At 39.2% G+C, this 22,063-nt stretch overlaps 1 protein-coding gene across 1 annotated transcript; it reads left to right on the plus strand.

Annotated features, from left to right (window-relative positions):
- Positions 1-984: 984 nt before the first annotated feature.
- On the plus strand, positions 985-1,419 carry LOC121466649 (protein MIX23-like). Its single transcript, XM_041680445.1, has one exon. The coding sequence runs from the start codon at positions 985-987 to the stop codon at positions 1,417-1,419; it is 435 nt and encodes a 144-aa protein (XP_041536379.1).
- The last annotated feature ends 20,644 nt before the right edge of the window (positions 1,420-22,063 follow it).

Here is a 22,063-nt window from a genome sequence, read left to right on the forward strand (position 1 = left end):
CAGAATTGCCTAGTCTTGTACTGAAAGTAGAAAACAAGTTTATCAATATGAAAACATGGAGAGATAATGGAAACATATGCAGATAGGAGAATAAATTAGTAAAAATCTGAAACTTTTGGCCTGGAGCTAAAATTTGCGGTGATAAACAGAATTTTTTCTTTATTGTAATTACATTCTCAGACTTTCTAAGCATTCATCCCTATAAATATTAGAAAATCACTTGACTTAAATCTTGGGCAAATGATCTGTTTTTTTTTTTTTTTCTACTGCCAGCTCCTTTACTATGCTGCAATGTTGTTTATGAGAGATCAGCACTTACAGGGTCAACTGTGAACTTAATTCTATCCCAAGGAGCTTCCTATATGAAAATGTTAAGCAACTAAAAATTAGAATATAGATTATAATGGCTTCTGGAAATATTCTGGACTAGATGTCCTGATTGGATTTCTTGCTAAAAATGAAGAGTAAATTAAGATTTGTTTTGATATATTGATGCTGTGAACTGTTAGTTTAAAATAATTGTGGGTCAAATGAAGACAGAAATGGGAGGGAAAGGCCCGGGCCTGAAGACCGAGGAGAGAGGGTGATATGTGCCAACTGTGGAGTACTGAGTAGAGTTTTAGGACGGTGCAAGCGAATCACACACGTGGGGGGACTCGGGGTCCAGGACCCTGTGGTGTGCAGGAATTGGGAATGTCCCTGAGGGAAGCCTGCTTCCACTTAGCAATTTTTAAAAAAGGACTTAGTCATTCTCACCGCTTGCCCACCCTCACTGTCCCAAACGCCCCTGATTTTCAACGCTTTCTCTGGAGTCTCATTCCTTATTAACAAGCACCCTATGCTCTAGGAACAGAGTGGAAAGGCTCAGAGGAAGGCGACCCACGCTCTCTGCTCTGGGATCTCACTACTTGCTATCAGGCAGCACCGCGGACACCTCTGCTCCACGGTGATTGGCCAGAGGCGGGGTCCTCACGGTCATCCAATATGGCGGCGCCCAGTGGCGGTGTGAACTGCGAAGAGTTCCCGGAGTTCCAGGAGTTATTCAAGGTGATGAGGACAATTGATGACAGAATAGTACATGAATTAAACACCACAGTGCCAACAGCTTCCTTTGCAGGGAAGATTGATGCCAGCCAAACCTGTAAACAGCTTTATGAGTCTTTGATGGCAGCTCATGTCAGTAGGGACAAAGTTATAAAGAAATGTATAGCCCAAACCTCAGAAGTAGTAAAAAGTCTCCGAGAAGAAAGAGAGAAGAACCTGGATGACTTAATGTTATTAAAGCAGCTTAGAAAAGAACAGACAAAGTTGAAATGGATGCAGTCAGAACTAAATGTTGAAGAAGTGGTAAATGACAGGAGCTGGAATGTGTTTAATGAATGCTGCCGAATTCACTTCAAGCCTCCAAAGAATGAGTAGAGAGGTTTTTAAAAAAAGACCTAGTCATCTCATCAACTACGCATGACAGACGTCATCAGGGCAGGCTCCCGGGGATGGTCTTCGAGCCAGCAGGCCAATTCTCATAATTATAATAATCAATTACTATTTTATACTGATTCTGTACAAATGTTTTGTAACTATTAAAATATTTTTCTGAAAAAAAAAAAGAAAGAAATGGGAGGGAAAGAACCAAATCAGAGGACAACCTTTGCCTGGAATGTGTCTAAAATTTTAGTTTTTATGCCTTTGAGAGTGTTGAGAACAGATGTCATATTTCAGGTCCTGCCCAAGTTGGGCACTATAATAGGAAATGAAACTGAGATATAATAAATCTGTTTACACCAAACTTGTATAAAACTAGGGATATGGAAAGAGTCAAAGGGACTGATGATATAAGTTTAGGGCAGTAATTTGCATGTCAAGCATATTAATAAATGATTAACATCTGATGCTGACAAGTATAAAGTTGAAGGAAGCAAAAAAAGTAAATAAACCCTGCTTTGGGGAAAATATAACACAACCTATTAAGTATGAGATTATATAAAACACATATATACTTCAACATATAAAAGACACCTTTTCTGTATTCCTTTTCTCCTTTCCCCCACAATGACATAGGGACTAGATTTTGAAGAGATCAAGGTATCAGGAAGCAGACAATCTAAAGCAGTCATGTCCCTGGGGGATTAGTTTCTGACCTCTGAGAGCACTAAGATGCATAGATTCAAAACAGATTGTATAACACCCTCCCGTCATGCCCTGAAATTTCTCTGCTTCCCTCATGTCCAAATATAGTCAGCAATATATTGATTCAAGTTTTTATAAAATTAATTTATATAATATACTGATTTGTTAAGTTTACTACTTGTATTTATATATAGGGTTTCTATATTAAAAACCACCTTATTCAAAAAAGTTAAGAGAAGTATTGAATGCCTTAAATGGGACAGCAATACACACACACACACACACACAGAGAGAGAGAGAGAGAGAGAGAGAGAGAGAAAGAGAGAGAGAGAGAGAGACAGACAGGCAGACAGGCAGACAGAGACAGAGAGGGGTACACAGTTAGTTATCAATTTTTGCTTTACAGTAAAATGATTGGGAAATCTCTAGGATACTGAGCAAGGTTAAAAAGCAATTACAATTAGGAAAGAGTGGTACAGTGTAGGGCACTAGAGCAGGTTTCCTGGAGGCACACAGTTGTAGTTATCTAATTCTACTCAGATCTATTACAACTACTTTGGTATTCAGTGTTGCAGTTTCTCAGAAAACTGGGAGTCAACCTACCTCAGGATCCAGCAATATCACTCTTGGGAATATACCCAAGAGATGCCCAATCATACTACAAAAGCATTTGTTCAACTATGTTCATAACAGAATTATTTGTAATAGCCAGAACCTGGAAACAACCTAGATGCCCCTCAATGGAAGAATGGTTAAGAGTGGCATGTCTACACATTAGTGTACTACTCAGTGGTAAAAGACAATGACACCTTAAATTTTGCATGCAAATGGATGGAAGTAGAAAACACTATCCTGAGTGAGATAACCCAGACACAAAAATATGAATATGGTATGTACTCACTCATTAGTAGATTCTAGCCATAAACGAAGGACATTGAGCCTATAGTTCATGAACCCAAACAAAAACATATATAGATTCTCCTGGAAATTGGAAGCAGATAAGATCACCAGGCAAAAGTTGGGAGCACGGGGTGGGGTTGGGGTGGTGGAAGGGGAGAGGGGAAGAGAGAAGGAAGAATGGGAAGATTGGGGAGAGCTTGGGGGAGTAAGATGGTTGAGATGGAAGAAGGACAGATATGGGAGCAGGGAAGAAGATATCTTAATTAAGGGAGGCATTGTGGTGTTGGCAAGAGGCTTGACTCTAGAGGGGATACCAGATGTCAAGAGGGATGTCCCTAGCTAGGGCTCTGGGCAGTAGAGGAGATGATGGCTTAACTGTCCCATAGTCAGACTGATGACTTTCTTGAATATCACCATAGAACCTTCATCTGGCGACAGATAGAGATAGAGACAAAGTCCCACATGGGAGTACTGGACTGAGGCCCAAGGTCCAGTTGAAGAGCAGAAGGGAGAATATGACCAAGGAAATCAGGACCATGAGGAGATGATCCACCCATTGAGACAGTGTGCATGTATCACCAAAGCCAGTTTGAATGGGACTGAATGAGCATGGGATCAAACTGAACCCTCTGAATGTGGCTGACAATGGGGTCAGACTGAGAAGACATTGATAATGGCTCTGGGATTTGTCTCTACTGCATGTACTGGATTTTTGTGATCCTAGTCTATTTGGATGCACACCTTCCTAGGCCTGGATGGAGAGGGGAGGACCTTGGACTTCGCACAGGGCAGGGCACCCTGCCCTCTCTTAAGACTGGAGGGGGAGGGAAGGAGTGGGGGAGAAGGAGAAAAGCAGGTGGAGAAGAAGAAGTGGAAATTTTGATTCCTAGTATTAGTAAAGAAAAATAAATAAATGTGATAAGATTGTTAAAACAATATTTTTTCTACTTTACCTTTTATCATAGCTAAGGAAAACTATAATTATTTAATCTATTTTTCAACTTCATCAAAGACTTTGGCAGGATATAATATTACTTAAGTTAACAGGAAGTGCATTGTAAGCAACTTCCAAAACTCTAGAAATGACAGAGACATCTCGCTGCCTGGACAGTCACCCAAAATTTTTCTGTATTGTCAGAGCATCTATCTTCAGCCTACAGACCTATAGCATTTGCCAGACTTTTCCATGAAGCAGGGAATTTGAAGACCTCTTATTCCTCATATTGGCAAAGTTCATCAGTTTCTTTCTTCTCTCTGCAGAATGTCTGGCAGGCTCTTAGATGAAGCAGAAACCCCGAAGGATGGTCTCACTTTTAGGCAAGTTCAGCAGTCATTTTTCTCTGGGTCCTGCAAATCCATTTCATACAACATAAATCAAACAGTCCAGGCAAGAGCAGTTTCTTGCCCAAATGGCTAGCAGACTCCATAAGGAGCCTCTTTGATGCCCATCATCCTCTTGAAGTAGTTTGGTGCTGCCAAGAGCAGATGAGTCTTATTGTCATGAAAAGCCCTAAGTTATTAAAACATTTTAAATGCTATATTCTGTTAGTCTTTGAAAGATTTGAAAAATGCCTATCTATCTGAAATATATCTCTGTACATCTAGAAAACATAACTAACTAACTAACCTAACTAACATGACTACATTTTGACTATTATAGATGATTATCTATTAACCTGTATTTCTTAATTATACATTACATTTTAAAATAAGCTGCATAAACACAATACCTTAATCAAGAGCAGAAATATACATATAACATAATTGACCTAAAATTTGTATTAATAAATCAAGATTTACACCAATGCAAATCTCAACAGCATATCCCTTTTAAAGGTAAACTAACATTTATAAACAATATTTGGGAATTTAGGCATAATTCTCTCCAAACATAGTTCCTTCTTTTTGTTGGGTGAAGTAAGTTTTGTGAGTGTTTACAGAGACCTTTTGGATGGTCTTGGTCCATCAAACTGCAGGAAGAAATCCACAGGTTCTCATCTTCTTTGGAAACAAAAGAAGAACCTCTTTTCCAAAGCAACATATCCATAGACCGAAATTTTGAAGTCAAGATACCTTTAAAATATACATGTTGGTTCCTTTAGCTTGTAAGCCCATACAATGAAATGTCTCTCTGTACTTAGCTCCTTCACAGACAAAATATTTAAAGTAAACAAAATAGTATACATAATCCAGACTCTCTGTGTATTTCCCATCTTTATGTGATTTATTTTTCTTTATTCTTTTAATTTATGACTGTCTGTACTGTCTCTTTAAAGACTTTGTTTTATTTTTTTAATTATTTATTTCCATGTCCAACTGTCTATACTCTTTTTATTTCCTCTCCCAAGCCTATGTACATTTATCCAACACTGTGACCCATTTAAAAGTTTTTTTTTTATGGTCTTAATCTGTCTTTATTGTGTATCTGTAATTCTTTTCTGACCAGGACTGTTTTTTAAAATGCTAAGTGGTATGACTTGGACTAAGGCTGCTTTACCTTTTGATTCCACACAATCCAACATCAGAGGTCTGTTCACTGCCTCTGAGACTGCCGGGTGAGAGCCATCCTCACCACCTCAACTCTTGTAACCAGTTAGCCCATGATGCCACAAAGTAACTTGCAGCACGTGGCCCACAAGCCCCATTCAAGTGCCTCCTGAAAGAGCCAGAGTTCATGCTGGCAGCAGGAACCAGAAAACTGCCATTTCAAAACCCCACAGTTTTTTTGTTGTTGTTTTCCTTTTGTTTTTATTTGTTTGTTTTTGCTACTGCTGAATCAGTAAGACCTCACTTAAAGGAGCCATGGTGCTCCTACTTGCTGCCAGCAAAACAGAGCCCATCTGAAAAAAAAAAAAGCTTTCTTGGTTTTTATGAATGTAGTCCTCATGTTGGTGCCAATTTGTAGTAGGAGGCTGCTTGTTTTTTTCCAACTGCCCAGAACCAAAATAATCACACAGAATCTATATTAATAACAATGCTGTTTGGTCAATAGCTTAAACATATTTCTGGCTAACTCATATCTTAAATTAACCCATTTCTATTAATCTGTGTATCGCCACGTGGCTGTGTCTTGCCAGCAAGGTTCCAGATCATCTGTCTCCTATGGGTAGTTACATGGCTTCTTCTTACTCTGCCTACTCTTTCCTCCTCAATCTGCTTGGAACTCCTGCCTTGTCCTATTTTGCTAAGCCACTGGCTTAATTAGCTTTAATTATTAACTAATAAAAGCAAAACATAGACAGACATACTTCTCAGACCAGTTTCTAGAACAATTTAAAAAATACCCAGTTGTAAGTCTTGTACTGTTAGGAGTTTAGAGAAGAGTTTCACCTGAAAAATTATATTTTTAAAATTACTGCCATGCTTGACAAAACACAACTTTTCCCAAAAGATTTCAGAACAGCTTGAAAATTATACACACAAGTACAAACAATTTTGTGCTGACCGTCATAAGATTGCTTTCTGGTTTGTGCATTATTACAATTTCATTTTAATTTTACATAATAAAAATTGTTATCTTACAAGTAAGTACGGTGTATGAAATGAAGTAGCTTATTTATTGAAGTTGCAGGATATATGGTAACCTGGAATTTCAGGTCTGGAATTCCAAATTTGCTAACAGCATAATTTTAGGGTGTCATATAAAGAGTATATAAAATATTGGAGTTGAGAAGATGTAAAAGTGATAAGATTTTTTTAAAAAGACAACTAGAATTATTGACTATACTAATTCTGTTTAAAAGACAGATATATTTCTAAACTTCAATATGATCACCATTGCATTGCATTGCATTGCATACTGTTATAAATACATATTTAAGAGGTTACAATCTATCTGTTCTATTCACTTGCTGTATGGCATTTGACAGTCAACATTTTTCTTCAAATAAAATGAGAGCTTTGAACTAGATTGAATAAAATTTTACTTAATTCTACAATGTAGGCTTTTTGGAATAGAAATTCACAAACTTTTTTCAACTCTTCCTTGGAAGAAAAATGAGATGTGCCAGAGATGATGGTTCTCATGGTAAACAAGTCCAAGTCAAATTTGTAAAAGTAATCTTACAGATTTAAATAACATCATATCATTTATTATTTATATTCAGTACGAGTACATGACAAGTTAAGCATTACAAAATACTATTAATTAATTCAAAATAACTCATTAGGTATAATCCTGAATTTATTAAATTTATCAAAATGAAAATGTAGATGAAAGGTTTTGGAGAAATATGATTCTATTATTCAGAAGTATTACTGTTTGTTATATTTAAGAATGACATTCCCTATTTTCTGTAACCTGACAATAGTTTTTTAAGCAATAAATTTTTGTGTGTGTATGTGTGTGCTCATGACAAGGGCCTTGGGCCTTGCACACATTAAGTAAGTGCTCTGTCACTGAGCTATATGCCCTACTCCCAATACACATGTTTTGTTTCTGAATTGTTTGTGTATATTATGGTATGATGAAGAATACTGAAAAATCATGAAATAATTAACATAATAAACATTTTATTCTTATGTGTTTATGCTTATAGGTTAAAATAATGCAAAGTTAAAAACATGAGATAAATAATATATGGTAAAATTATTTGTCTGCATTCTCATATAGTGTCTTATACACTTCATCACATTTTGGATACCATGTGGGGGGGGGACGATGTTGGTTGAAATCCTTCACAACTTTTACCTCAACATTTTTATACAGAGAACTTGTACCACAGGTCAAAGTGATTTACATCAAGGAAACCAAGCCAACTAGGGTTTCCCTCAAGGCTCAAAACATCATAGGAAGGGCTTAATTTCTGCTTTAAAAGGAAAAAAATTCTACAGCATGCAGAAAAAAAAAATCTCACCCTTTCAAATGACACTGACAGTCATGGAAACAATCAAACCAGCTTTTATGAGCCTTTAAAGAAATATACATATCACAGCTCTGCATTAAAAAAAATAAGTACGTTTCCATTTGGTATTATGTAGATAGCAGTTCCTTGAGTCTGTCTGGGTGCACAATAAAATTTGTGCTTTTGGCTTAGACAGAGCTGCTTGCTAGAACTCTAAATTTTCTAAGACATGAGAAAGGAAGCCGAGGGCCATGCAGTATCCAGTTGTCTCAGCTGATGCCTGAAACCATGTTAATGTCCGTAGGCCTTCCTGCTGCTTGGAGCCATGTTGATTTGAGCGGCCTGTGCTGCCACCTGAGGCCATGGTGATATCTAGGTCCATGGTTCCACTGGAGTCTGTGTCAATGTCCACGACCTGTGATACCATCAAAAGCCATGCAATGCCTGTAGTCTGTGCTACAGCCTGAATCCATGCTGATATGAGGGACCTTCATTGTCGCCTGAGATTGTGCTGATGTCCTTGGCCTATGCTATGATGGTGTCTGTGGCCTGTGCAGTGACAGAGGGCCCTGTGATGTTCATGGTCTGTACTGCCACTGGAGACCATGTTGAGGTCCTTGATTCGTGTTGTCTTCAGAAACCATGTGTAAGTCCATGATTTATGCTTCTGGTGACCATAAAGGGCAAAAATGCTACTTTTGCCATGGTGTTGGTGAGTGCGGACTCGCAGTCGAGAAAGAGGGACATAGAATCTGGCTTATGTGACAACCCCAATCCCCACATTACTCCCTACCACTCCCCTAACAAACACATGCAGTAACAGCCTAGACAGAAAGCCACTGAAGAGAACTCTTACAAATGATCAGGATGCTGAGGTGTGGCCTTCCACAATTGATGTCTTCAGGTGGGGGTTGGGAAGGACTCAGTTTTCTTTAAGGGGCTGGCACCAGGAATTTGACCATGATTCAGTGAGTATATGGGCAGCACAAATTAGACTTGTTTTTTTCTTTTTCTTTTCTTTTTTTTTGGGGGGGGTGAGTATTAGGGTGGGAGACAAATCTGGGAGAACTGGGAAGTGAGTGTGTTGGGTTCATGATGTGAAATTCCCAAGTAATCAACAAAAATAGTATGAAGAAAAAAAAGAAATGAGTAGAAATGGGAATATCAGAGGTGCTAAGACAGACACAGCAAGTCACACAACTATCTGATATTTCTTGCTATTTTCTATATAAGTTACAAATGACATTTCCAATTTAAACAAAGGATGGCTGAATTACTTAGTAGGGAGAAGAAAGAAAAAAAGAAATGAGGGAGAAGGAAAGGGGGAGGGAAGAAGAAAAGGAGAGAGGGAAAAAGGGAAGGAGGGAGACAAGGAGAGAAGGAGAAGAGAGAGAGAAAGCACAAACACAAGCATTATTGTTAGAGTTACAAACTTACAAACTGTCTTTATTATGGGGATTCAAAGGAAATACACAGACTCACTGAACACCAGACAAGGTGGAAACTGCCGCAGACCGCAGCTCTGCCCCTGTACCAGGGAAACAGGAACAATAGCCCAAGCTGACATCTGCTCCAACCTCCCAAGAGAGTGAGTATGCTTCTCTGCCCTTATCAGTCTACCTTAGCATTTCAGACCACGCCCAGAGGGCCTGTATCCCAAAAGATATTGGCTGAATAAACTCTCACAGCAAAACACTATTTATGTGATCTGATTGTCACCTCTGTTTTGAGAGAAATTTGTCTGAGTCCAGTAACATAATGAAATAAGCACCAATTCTCCCAAAAGTTGAATCCCTAGGTAAAACTTAGAAACAATCCAACATTGAAAGCAGGGGTAGGTGGGTCTGAAACACTTGGCCCAGGTTTTCTTTCACCTGCCAGGAATCTGGGGTGTGGGAGTTTCATCCACAGGAGCAAAAACAGATATTGCCTATAGGATAAAGCGAGGCCCATATCTCAAATCCTGAACAAGAATACCAATCTAAAATGGATCAGACCTTAAAGTAAGATATCAAAATGTGAAACTGTTAGAAAAAATCATAGGCAAAATTAATAATATAGATAGAGGCGAGAATTTTCTGGAAATGATTCCAATAGCTCAGGAAATAAGACCCAGAATTAGCAAGTGTGATTGAATACAATAAAAAGCCTCTGCACAGCAAAAGAAACTATCAGCAGAGAGAAGAGAGCCTTAATAATGGTAAAAAACAAAAACAAACCTTTGTTGACTATACATCTAAAAGCAATTAATACATTAAGTCTACATAGAACTCTAAAAATTAAATATCCCTTAAGAATCTTTATCAGTAAGTGGGAATATAAACTGAACATAATTCTTAAAACGGAAGAAACGGAAATGACCAGTAAGTACATGGAGGAAAAAAGTTCAACAGTCTTGGTCCACAGGAAAATACAGATGAAAACAAATAGAGATTCCATCAAATACATCAGAGTGGCTATCATATATATATTAACAATATTTACAATAAATACTAATAAAGATGTGGAAAAAAGGGAATATTCATATGCTGCTGGTGGGAATGCAAGCTGGTATAGCCACTATGGAGAACAGTATGGAGGTTTCTATAAAATGAAGACGTAACTCTGATATGATATAACTGTACCACTCCTGGTTAAATAACTAAAGAATTCTAAGTCAACATACTAAATAGATACTTATACATGTAGTATAGATGCTCATCAACAAATGAATGCATAAGGAAAACATGATACATACATGTAATTTTACTGAGAAATAAAGAAGAATGAAATTATGTCATTTCCAGAAACATAAATGAAACTAAAGATTATGTTAAAGGAAACAAGGGAGATTCAGAAAGACTAATATGTCACGCCCCACCTCGCCCAGCAAGGATGACACACGACACACTGGAGCTCTCCTCACTGCAGTTTATTCCAGGACTTTATTCACTTTCTCTCTCTCTCTCTCTCTCTCTCTCTCTCTCTCTCTCTCTCTCTCTGCGCAAACCTCTCCCAGCCCTTAAAAAGGCATGGGCTACCAACTCCGGATTGCCAGGTGGGCACTGCCCATAGGCCCACACATATGCAGGCAGCTGATGATCATTGCGTGATAATAGCATAAGTCAGGCCTTAGCCATCTCAGGAGTTGATTATACATCTCCATCAGGTGTGACTCCACACAGCTTGCTACACTAATATTTACCTGTTTTCTCTCATACACTGAGTCTACACAGGCAAGTAAAAAAGGTCTATACAAAAGGTTAGGTTAATGAATGGGGAGTTAAGAGGAAGTAATATAATATGTGTATGTGTATGTGTATCTGTGTGTGTGTGACAATTTTTAGGGAGGAGTGTGATAAGTGAAAGTGGGAAGGAGGGATCAGAGAGTATGAGGATGAGGTGCAATGTCACACATGAAAATGTCAAAATGAGTCTCAATATCTTGTGTAATAAAAAAGTTAATTAAAAGTATCTTTTTTTAGGCAAAACTGATTTTGCAAAGTAGGCCAACTATGTTTGATGCATTCTGTGTCATTAGACTTTTCAAGGCTGAGGTGTAAGTCAAGCAACAGAACAGAGGTGATAGAACTGAAGACTATATTTAACTCGACTAGTCCTATCTGGCCGTTGTTGTATTGAGAGAATGCTTTTGCTCATTGCATGCTCATTCTTCCCTTTGTACTCAAGTTACAAAGATAATCTGTTACAGTTTTAAAGCCATATTTCATTGAGCAATCTGGGCTGAGATGATAGGGAGGGCATTTGTTATGTGCTCTGAGAGATACTTGACTGCACTGGCTTCATGCAGCTGTTCGTCTGCATGGAAGAACATAAATTAGGATTAAACACATACTTTTTAAAGAGATAAAAGAGGAGAAAATTGGACAAATTTCTTTGAGAAAATTCCAGGCTAACTGTTAATTATTTGAGTTTCTGACAATTTGATGAAGAGGATATCCTTGGTCCTATGTCTTGATCATTTTTCCTTCCAGTCCTAGTTCAATTAGCCTGTTGAAATAAAAAACAGTGTTCACTCTTTTCACAGCAGTTATAATATACATGAAAATTCACTTATATTCAAATAAACAAAAATATCAGAAAGAGGTATATTAATGTTCGATAAAATTATAATGAATGTCTACTATTTAATATTTTTAATCTTCTAATTAAAATTTTACTTTTGAATAACATAATTTCATTTAATTGCCAGATTTGTATGGGATCTGATATGGGCAATATATATATATAGGATGTTTCCTATTCCTGCCTAGCTCCTGTAATGAAGCAACCTGCTTCAGGGCCCCTCAAAGTGCATCAGTGCCTCACTCCTAGCTGCCTGGGTATATGCCCCATGTCCTCCCCTGTCCTCCACTGCCACAGGATACAACACTTGCTTACTAGATGTCTCTCTGGCTTCCTCGTGCTCCCCACCATGCTCCTTCCAGCTGACTCTTCTCCACTGACACCCCCGCACCTCAGCCTCCCTGGAGTTCCTCAGTGTCATCCCATGCTGCTTCGGTGTCTACCCATAATTCTTTGGTGTCCTTCTCAGGTGCCACAATGATGCCTCCCCATCTTTCTCAGTGTGGCCCCAGCCTTTTGGTCACCCCAGACTGTCTCAGTGCTCCTTCTGGCTATCTCGTTGTCACCAACGCTGCCTCATTGCTACTCCCACTGCTTCATGCCCCCCAACTGCCTTGTGTTCCACCTGGCTGACTTCAGGTCTCCCCCAGCTGCCTTGATGTCTTCCCTGGCTCTCGCAGTTTCTCCCAGGAAACTGCATCAGTTTTCGCACACCATCCCTGCCTCAAGCTCCCCTATTCAGTGGATCCAGGCTGCCTTGGAGTCCATCAGGACTATCTCAATGTGCCCCCGGCTGCCTCACTGTTTGCCTACCAGTTGAAAGTTGCTCATTTCCTTTAAGTTTTCCAATTTTGTGGAATACAGGTTTTCAAAATATAACCTGATGATTCTTTGTATTTCCTCCGTGTTTGTTGTTATGTCCCCATTTTCATTTCTGATTTTATTAATTTGGATATTTTCTCTCTGCCTTTTGGTTATTTTGGATAAAGGTGTGTCTATTTTGCTGATTTTCTTGAAGAAATAACTCTTTGTCTCATTGATTCTTTGTATTGTCTTCTTTGTTTCTATTTTGTTGATTTCATCTCTCAGCTTGATTATTTCCTGTCATCTAGTTCTCTTAGGTGAGTTTGCTTCTTTTTGTTGTAAAGTTTTCAAATGTTCTCTAATTCACAAGTGTGGGATGTTCCAGCTTCTTTATGTAGGCGTTTAGTGCTATGAACTTGCCTCTTAATACCGCTTCAATTGTGTCCCATAAACTTGGCTGTATTGTGTGGTCATTTTCATTGAATTTTAGGAAGTCTTTAATTTCTCCCTTTATTTCTTCCTTGACTGTCGTGGCCCGTGAGGGTCCAACATAAATTCCCTAATTCCTCAAACCTGCTGGAACGGAGTCGCGAGGAAAAGAACTGACACAGCTTACACCGTCCTCATGGAAATGGCCAGATCGCCGTTTATTCTCCAAACATTTTATATACCCACACCAAATTAAGCGGGGAGGGGGAAAACCAATTATGCCATCACCTAGGCAACCAGGTACCTGGGCTCAAGTCACATCCAAATCTAGCAGTCAGGTAGGCCCTGAATTAGCATCTCTATAAGACATCCTTCCAAATTATAAAAGGAAGGAAGCACCAAATATTTGAACTCTTAAGTCATCAGCTTCAGTCAAACATCTCTTCTCAGGTAATCCACATTTTAACAAAAGAAGCTAGGAGCAGGCATCCTGGCCTTTGTTAAGGGCAGAGACAGCTTGTCTCCAGAGCTAAGTGATCAGCTCGGACCAGGCTAATGGCTTTTGTGCCATATCGAAATATGGGCCCACACTTGACCCATTGATGATTCAAGTGAGCCTTGTTTAATTTTTATGTGTTTATGGAATATTTGCAATTAGTATTGCTGTTGACTTATTTAAGCCATGGTGATCTGATAAGATGCATGGGGTTAATACAACATTTTTTTGTATTCGTTGAGGTTTGTTTTGTTACCGAGTATGTGGTCAGTTTTTGAGAAGGTCCCATGAGGTGCTGAGAAGAAGATATATTCGACTTTGTTTGGATGGAATATTCTATAGATGCTGTTAAGTCTTTTTGAGTCATAACATCTGTTAGTTCCCTTATTTCTCTGTTCATTTTTTGTCTGACTGACCTGTCCAATGGTGAGAGGGAGTGTTGAAGTCTTCCACTTTTAGTATGTGGGGTTTAATATGTGATTTAAGCTTTAGAAGTGTTTCTTTTACATATGAGGGTGCCCTTGTATTTGGGGCATAAGTGTTCAGTTTTGAGGTTTCCTCTTGATGGATTTTTTTTCCTGTGACTAATATGAAATGTCCTTCTTTGTCTCTTTTGACTTATTTTAGCTTGAAGTCTATTTTGTTAGATATTAGAATAGCTACACCAACTTGTTTCTTAGGTCCACGGTGTGAGAGAATTGTCTGTATTCTGTCAATTATATTTTAAATAAACGCTGATTGGCCAGGCAAGAAGTATAGGTGAGTCAACCAGACAGGAAATACAGGTGGGGCAATGAGAACAGGAGAATTCTAGGAAGGAGGAAGTCCATTCGTCCCTAGTCCTACCTAGATCACAGAAGGAGAATGATGTGACCTGCCCCACTGAAAAAGGTACCGAGCCATGTGGCTAACATAGATAAGAATAATGTGTTAATATAAGTTGTAAAAGCTAATACAAAGCCTGAGCTAATGGGCCAATCAGTTTATATTTAATGTAGACTCTCTGTATGATTTTCTCTGGGACTAAATGGCTAGGGAGCAGGGCCGACAGACACCACCATAAGCAGGCCCTCATATTACAGAATGGTGCCCAATGTGAATTGTCTGTATTCTGTCAATCATATTTTAAATAAACACTGATTGGTCATGCAGGAAGTATAGGTGGGACAACCAGATGGGAAGGAAAGGTGGGACAATGAGAACAGGAGAATACTGGAAAGGAGAAAGCCCATTCTTCCCCAGTCCTGCCCAGACACCGAAGAAGCAAGATGTGACCTGCCCTGCTGAAAAAGGTACTGAGCCATGTGGCTAACATATACTAGAATAATGGGCTAATTATAAGTTATATGAGCTAATACAAAGCCTGATCTAATGGGCCAATCAGTTTGTAACTTATGGAGACCTCTGTGTCATTATCTTTGGGACCTAAAGACTGGGAACTGGGAAGGACAGAAACCCCAACTAGCAGGCCCACATGTACAGAATGGCACCCACATAGACAACTGCATCCACATAAAACCTGAGAGAGCCTGGGAAGTAATTCTAAAACAAAATAACAGCATTATGCATGATTTCTTTCTTTCTTTCTTTCTTTCTTTTTTTTTTTTTGGTTTTTTTTCGAGACAGGGTTTCTCTGTAGCTTTGGTGCCTGTCCCGGAACTAGCTCTTGTAGACCAGGCTGGCCTTGAATTCCCAAAGATCTGCCTGCCTCTGCCTCCAGAGTGCTGGGATTAAAGGCATGCGCCACCACCACCCAGCTTGCATGGTTTCTTGGTAGCAGCAATTTCTCAGGTCTGCTCTGCTTGCTAGAGGCAAGCAAGAGCTCTCATTTAAGAGAGGCTTCCTGACTCAGCTTTAGCTGTAAAACCTTACAGCGCCTTTAAAAGGTCCTGACATGAAACACTTAAACGGTGTTGATGAAAAGCTGAATGCATGCTTTTTGGTCTTCAGCTATAGCAGGAAAAAAGCTGTGCCATTTAAAAATGCCGGCTTTCTGGGCCGTACTGCCAGGGAAAACTGTCTTTCAGGCAGGTGGTCTGACTGTGGAGCATTTGAGTATTGTTTGTAGACACACCATTGAAACTTGCTTGCTGGCAAGGACCTTGAAACACCATAGAGTTGTGGCAATAAACATGGCTCTGGTTGGTACCTCTGCCATGAGGCTGGAGAACTAAGGCTTGGGCTGGATCCAGCCATCAAAGCCACGGCTTTAATCCTATTCATACTGCTTAGTAAATTAAAGATTCATGTAGTCAGAAAAAGAGAGAGATATACAATAAAGATAGATTCAAAGACAAAAAAAAACCCTCTAAATGATTTACTATGGTTAAAAATTTTTATATTTACTTGGGAGAGTAATGAAAGTAGTTAAAAGTCCTCAAAATAAAACAAAAAAGAGAGTAGTTGGATGTGGTGGTACACACCTTTAATCCCAACACTTGGGAGGCAGAGAGACCTCTGCAAGTTCAAGGTGTGGTGGAATACACCTTTAATCCCAAAGTTTGGGAGGCAGAGGCAGACAGATCTCTGTGAATTCAAGGTATGGCAGCATACACCTTTAATCCCAGCAGTTGGGAGGCAGAAACAGGTGGATCTCTGTGAGTTCAAGGACAGCCTGGTCTACAGAGTGAATTCCAGGACAAAGATACACAGAAACCCTGTCTCAAAAAGCCAAAAAGTAAAAATAAAAGAAACAGAGGTTAAAATGAAGCCAAATAAAGATGAAAATACAGAGAGAATCTTGATACTGTATGTTAATGTGCCCTCTTTGAATTGTTTGAATGCTGGGGAAAGAGCAACAGCTGCTAAAAGATATTTGCTTATAAATGCTGCTGAATTAATCCAAGATAGGTATTTTAAAAATCCTAGACTTCAAAATTGAAGTCAAAAGGTATGTTACTTTGGAGAAGAGATTTTGTTTTTGTTTCCACAGAAAATGGGAGGCTGTGGAGTCATTCTGAGTTAAGAAAAATCAGGTTTGATCATGAAGACCACCTGAGAAATCTCTGGCAGGAACAGATGGCTCAGATGTCTGAGTTCTACATCAAGAACAGATTCAAGATGCTGCCTGAGATGATCAAGCCTCACAGGATACTCCAGTCAGGACTTGATCATAATTCAAAATTTTCTTTAGGTGCCCAAAAGATTATCAGCACCCCCAAACAGCAGGAAATATATGCCCACATTCCCAAAAAATGGACTATGGCTATTTTACTTTTTTTAAAAAAAAGACGGGGAAGTGGTTGGTGTAGGACAATTTGATATTATATCAATTATATTTTTAAATAGATGCTGAATGGCTGATAGCCAGGGAGGATATATAGGCAGGAAAACCAGACAGAAAGTAGAGGTGGGGCAATGAGAACAGGAGAATTCTGGGAAGAAGGAAGCTCTCTTGGCAGTCCTGCCCAGACCACAGAAGAAGCAGGATGTACCTGCCCTGCTGAAAAAGGTACTGAGCTATGATGGAGGAAGGTCATTGGCTAATAAAGGAACTGCCTTGGCCCATTTTATTGGTTAGGACGTAGGTAGGTGGAGTAAACAGAACAGAATGCCAGGAGGAAGAGGAAGTGAGCTCAGACTCCACAGCTCTCCTCTCGGGAGCAGACGCCTGAGAGAGATGCCATGCCCCGCTCCTGGGCAGACACACACCATGAAGCTCCGACCCAGGATGGACTAGGCTAGAATCTTCCTGGTAAGACCGGTTCTCACAGATTATTAGAGATGGGTTGATCGGGATGTGAAAATTAGCCTGTAAGTGCTAGAGCTAAAGGGCCAAGCAGTGTTCAAATAAATACAGTTTGTGTGTTGTTATTTCGGGGCATAAGCTAGCCATGTGGGCAGCCGGGGTGCTGGGGACGCAGCCCCGCTGCTCTTATTACTACAGAGCTATGTGGCTAACAAAGATAATGATAATGAGTTAATATACATTATAAGAGCCAATACGAAGCCTGAGCTAATGGGCCAATCAGTTTATAATCTTCTGGAGACCTCTGTGTGATTTTCTTTGGGACTTGCCAGCTGTGAGGTACCAGGTGGGACAGAAACCCCAACAAGCAGGACCTCAAGTTACAGGTCCATTTGATTGGAATATTTTTTCTCTACCCTTTACTCTGAGTCAATGTCTGTTTTTAAGGTTGAGGTATGCATCTTGTATGCAGAAGGATGGATGCTGTTTTCTTATCCATTCTATTAGTCTGTGCCTTTTTATAGGTGAATTGAGTCCATTTATATTAAGGGATATTAATGTCCTTTTAATTTAGTTTTCATTGTTGATTATGTTAATTTGTGCATTTTTTGCTTCTTTAGGATTTTCTACTATGAGACCATCAGTCTTCTGTGTTTTGTTGATGTAGCCAACTTCCTTGAGTTGGAGTTTTCCTTCTAGTATTTTGTGTATGACTGGATTTGTGGCTAGGTATTGGTTAAATTTGGTTTTATCATGGAATATCTTGTTTTCTCCTTCTATGATGATTGAAAGTTTTGCTGGGTAAAGTAGTCTGTCTTGGCATCCATGGTCTCTTAATGTCTGCATAACACTTGACCATGACCTTCTGGCTTTTATTTTCTACAATGAAAAGTCAGGTGTAATTCTGATAGGTCTGCCTTTATATATTACTTGGCCTTTTTCCTTTGCAGCTCTTAATATTCTTTCTTTACCCTGTATGTTTACTGTTTTGATTACTATGTGGCAAGGGGACATTTTGGATCCAGTCTATTTGGTTTTCTGTATCTTCTTAGGCATGTTTCTTGTATCTTCATAGGCATGTCTTTTCTTTTTTTGGATCCAGTCTATTTGGTGTTATGTATCTTCATAGGCAAGTTTCTTCCATCTTCATAGGCATGTCTTTCTTTAGGTTGTGAAATTTTCTTCTATGATTTTGTTAAATAAATTTTCTGTGCTTTTGAGTTGAACTTCTACTTCTTCTATACCTTTGATTCTTTGGTTTGGCCTTTTCATGGTGTCCCATATTTCCTGGATATTTTTGGGTTAAGCTTTTGTTAGATTTAATGTTTTCTTTGGCTGATAAGTCTATTGCCTCTATTGTATCATCAATGCTTGAGATTCTCTCTTCCATCTCTTGTATTCTGCTGTTCCTGCTTGCTTTTGTGGTTCCTGATCATTTTCTCATGATTTCTGTTTCTATAATTCCCTCTGCTTGTGTTTTCTTTAATGTCTCTATTTCAGTTTTCAAATCTTGAATAGTTTTTTTCATATGTTTGATTGCCTTTTTTTTTGGTTTTGTTTAAGGGATTTTCTGATGTCTTCCAATGTTTTGTTTGTCTTTTCCTCCATTTCTTTGAGGGAATTTCTCATTTCCTCTTTAAAAGTCTCAAAAATTCTCCTGAAGTTATTTTTTAAGTCATTTCTTCTGCTTCATCTATATTTGGTTTTTCAAGTCTTGCTGTTGTAGGGTCCTTAGGTTTTACTGGTGTCATGTTGCTCTTTGTAGTGTTGCATGTGTTCTTACCTTTTCTACTCATCTTTTCCGCTAATAGGTGTGTTAGGGGTTGTAGGTGATTCTGTTGGTTAATCTTCTAGGTGCCAGTGAATCCAAGGCTCAGATGGTTGTTCCTCGTAGTACAGTTAGTGTCATGATTCTACTTACCCCGTTGGTCACTCTGTGTTCCTGGAGGTCACCCAGCACTCCCAGACTTTGCTTCACTCCCCTTGGAGTCTGCTGTCTCAGGCTTGCTCTAGTCTAGGTTGTCAGCTTTGACCTGTTTCTGTAAATTCTGGTCTGGATCTACTCCTGCAGAGGTTTTTGGCTTGGAGTTGATCCTGCAAAGGTCTCTGGCTCCAGTCTACTCCCTTGGAGTTCCCAGGCTCAGGTGTACCCAGACCCACAGAGGATCTGCTTCAGGCTTACTCCCTCAGAAGTCCCAGAATCACTCTTGGACCTGGACCCACAGAGGCTTCTGGTTCCTGCCTATTCCCTTTGATGTACCAGACCAACCCCCAAACCCACAGAGGTCCTGGCTTAAACATACTCCCTCTAGGTCCCAGACTCATGCCTTAATCTATATTTCTTAACCATGCACTACATTTTTAAATGAGCTGTACTGGGGCTGGAGAGATGGCTCAGTGGTTAAGAGCATTGCCTGCTCTTCCAAAGAAGAGCAATTCCCAGCAACCACATGTTGGCTTACAACCATCTATAATGAGGTCTGGTGCCCTCTTCTGGCCTGCAGACATACACACAGACAGAATATTGTATGCATAATAAATAAATATTTAAAAAAATAAATGAGCTGTACTATCACAACCTTAATCAAGATCAGAAATACATATACATATATCAAAATTAATCTTAAATTTGTATCTATAAACCAAGATCCATTCCAATGCAAATTATTCATATCTATATTATATCCCCTTTGAATGTAAACAAACATTTATAAACAATATTTGGGAATATGGGCATAGTTTTTTTCCATACTTCTTCCTGCTGATTGGTGGTGCTGTTAATCAGGTCTTTCATGGTGTATCCTGTGAGTTAGATTCATCTCATTTAGCACTTGGGTGAAATAATTTTTTGAGGCTATTCATGGCAACCTTTTAGGGGTACACTGTCTATCAAACCACAGCAGTCTGGAAGTAATCCACAGGTTTTCATCCTCTGTGGAAACCAGGGAAGAACCATAGCAACATATCGTTAGACCTAAATTTGGAAGTCATGATACCTTTATAACATCCATGCTGGTTTAGCTTAGCAATTCATAAACAAAATGTCTCTCTGTACTTGGCTCATTCACAGTCAAAAAATTCAAAGATAACATAATAATATACATAATCCAGGCTCTCCGTGAATTTTCCATTTTATGTGGCTTATATTTCTTTACTACTTTTAATCTATGACTATCTGCTTTCTGTTTCTTTAAAGACTTTACCCCTTTTTTAAAAAGCATTAACTTTATTTTATGACTCTTTATACTCTTTTTCTTCTCTCTTCCAATTCTATGTAGATTTATACAACACTTTGACTAATCTGGATTTTTTTTTATTGCTTATCGGTTATTCTTTACTGTCCAGGAGCAGTTTTTAAAATGCTAAGTGCTTCTTAAAACTTAAGTTGCACAATTATTATGGTATATATGGTACTTCTTGCTTGCTGGCCCAGTCTATAACTTAAGCTATGTAATTACTATTATATATACACAGTACTTTTGCTTGCCAGCCCAGTCCAGCATGGTGGATGTACTTGCACTTCTGAGCCATGCACACAGCCCCATTCTCAGACACATAGCCAGTCCATGCTGCAATTAAGCGAACTGCAGCAGTCTGCTCACAAACCACACTCAAATGCTCTGTAGCCAGATCTCCTGCCTGAAAGAGCTAGAACTCACATTGACAGTATGGCCCAGAAAGCTGGCATTTCAAAATTGCATGGCTTTTTTTTTTCTGCCACGACTGAATCAGGAAAACCTCTCTTAAGGGAGCTATGGAACAACATCAGCAAACATCAAGAAGCTATGTTAAATTATGTATTTTTTTTGTCTAAAATTCCTTTCCAAGTCCTCTCAGGTTTTACATGGACGTAGTTACCAATGTTGGTGCCAATTTGTTGGAGGTGTGAGCTGCTTGTTCGCCCCAGCCACCCAGCTAGCTTAGACCTGAAATAACCACACAGAAACTATATTCATTAAAACACTGTTTGGCCTATTAGCTCTAACTTATTATTGGCCAACTCCTACATCATATTTTAATCCATCTCCATTAATCTGTGCATCACCACAAGGTCGTGGCCTACCAGCAAAGTTTCAGCACTTCTATCTTTAGTGGTGGTGACTCAGTGGCTTCTCTTTCACTCTGCCCTCCACCTCCCATGCTATAGGCCAAGCAAGTGTTCTTTATTCATTAATGAATAAAATCAACACATAGACAGAAGGACTTCCCACACCACTGGATTGTAACATGAGCTGTGCCTGCTTGTTGGGGTTTCTCTCCCGCCCAAAACCCCATGGTTAGCAAGCCCCAAAGAAAATCACACAGAGATCCCTATAAGTTATAAAGCTGATTGGCCCATCAGCTCAGGCTTCTTACTAGTTCTTATGACTTATATTAACCCATTATTCTTATCTATGCTAGCTACATGGTTCAGTACCTTTCTCAGCAGGGCAGTTCACATCTTGCTTCTTTGGAGTCTGGGCAGGAGTGGGAGGAATCAACTTCCTCCTTCCCAGAATTCTCCTGCTCTCATTGCAATATTTCTACTTCCTGTCTGGTTTTCCCACCTATAATTCCTGCCTGGCCAATCAGCATCTATTTATAACATGATTGACAAAATACAGACAATTCTCCCGCACCACTGGATCACACCAGTCATTCACAGACCAACAATTTAACCAACTCATGACTCCTGCGCTAATATCAAGGGAGCTGTCAGATCATTTAGTG

The sequence above is a fragment of the Microtus oregoni genome, unplaced genomic scaffold, assembly GCF_018167655.1.
Source record: "Microtus oregoni isolate MIOR12 unplaced genomic scaffold, Mior012 000033F_ref0000390, whole genome shotgun sequence".
Lineage (NCBI taxonomy): Eukaryota > Metazoa > Chordata > Mammalia > Rodentia > Cricetidae > Microtus > Microtus oregoni.

What these genes read in the sequence shown, in the direction of transcription:
- LOC121466649 (XM_041680445.1), top strand. Translation starts at nt 985, where the DNA reads ATGGCGGCGCCCAGTGGCGGTGTGAACTGCGAAGAGTTCCCGGAGTTC.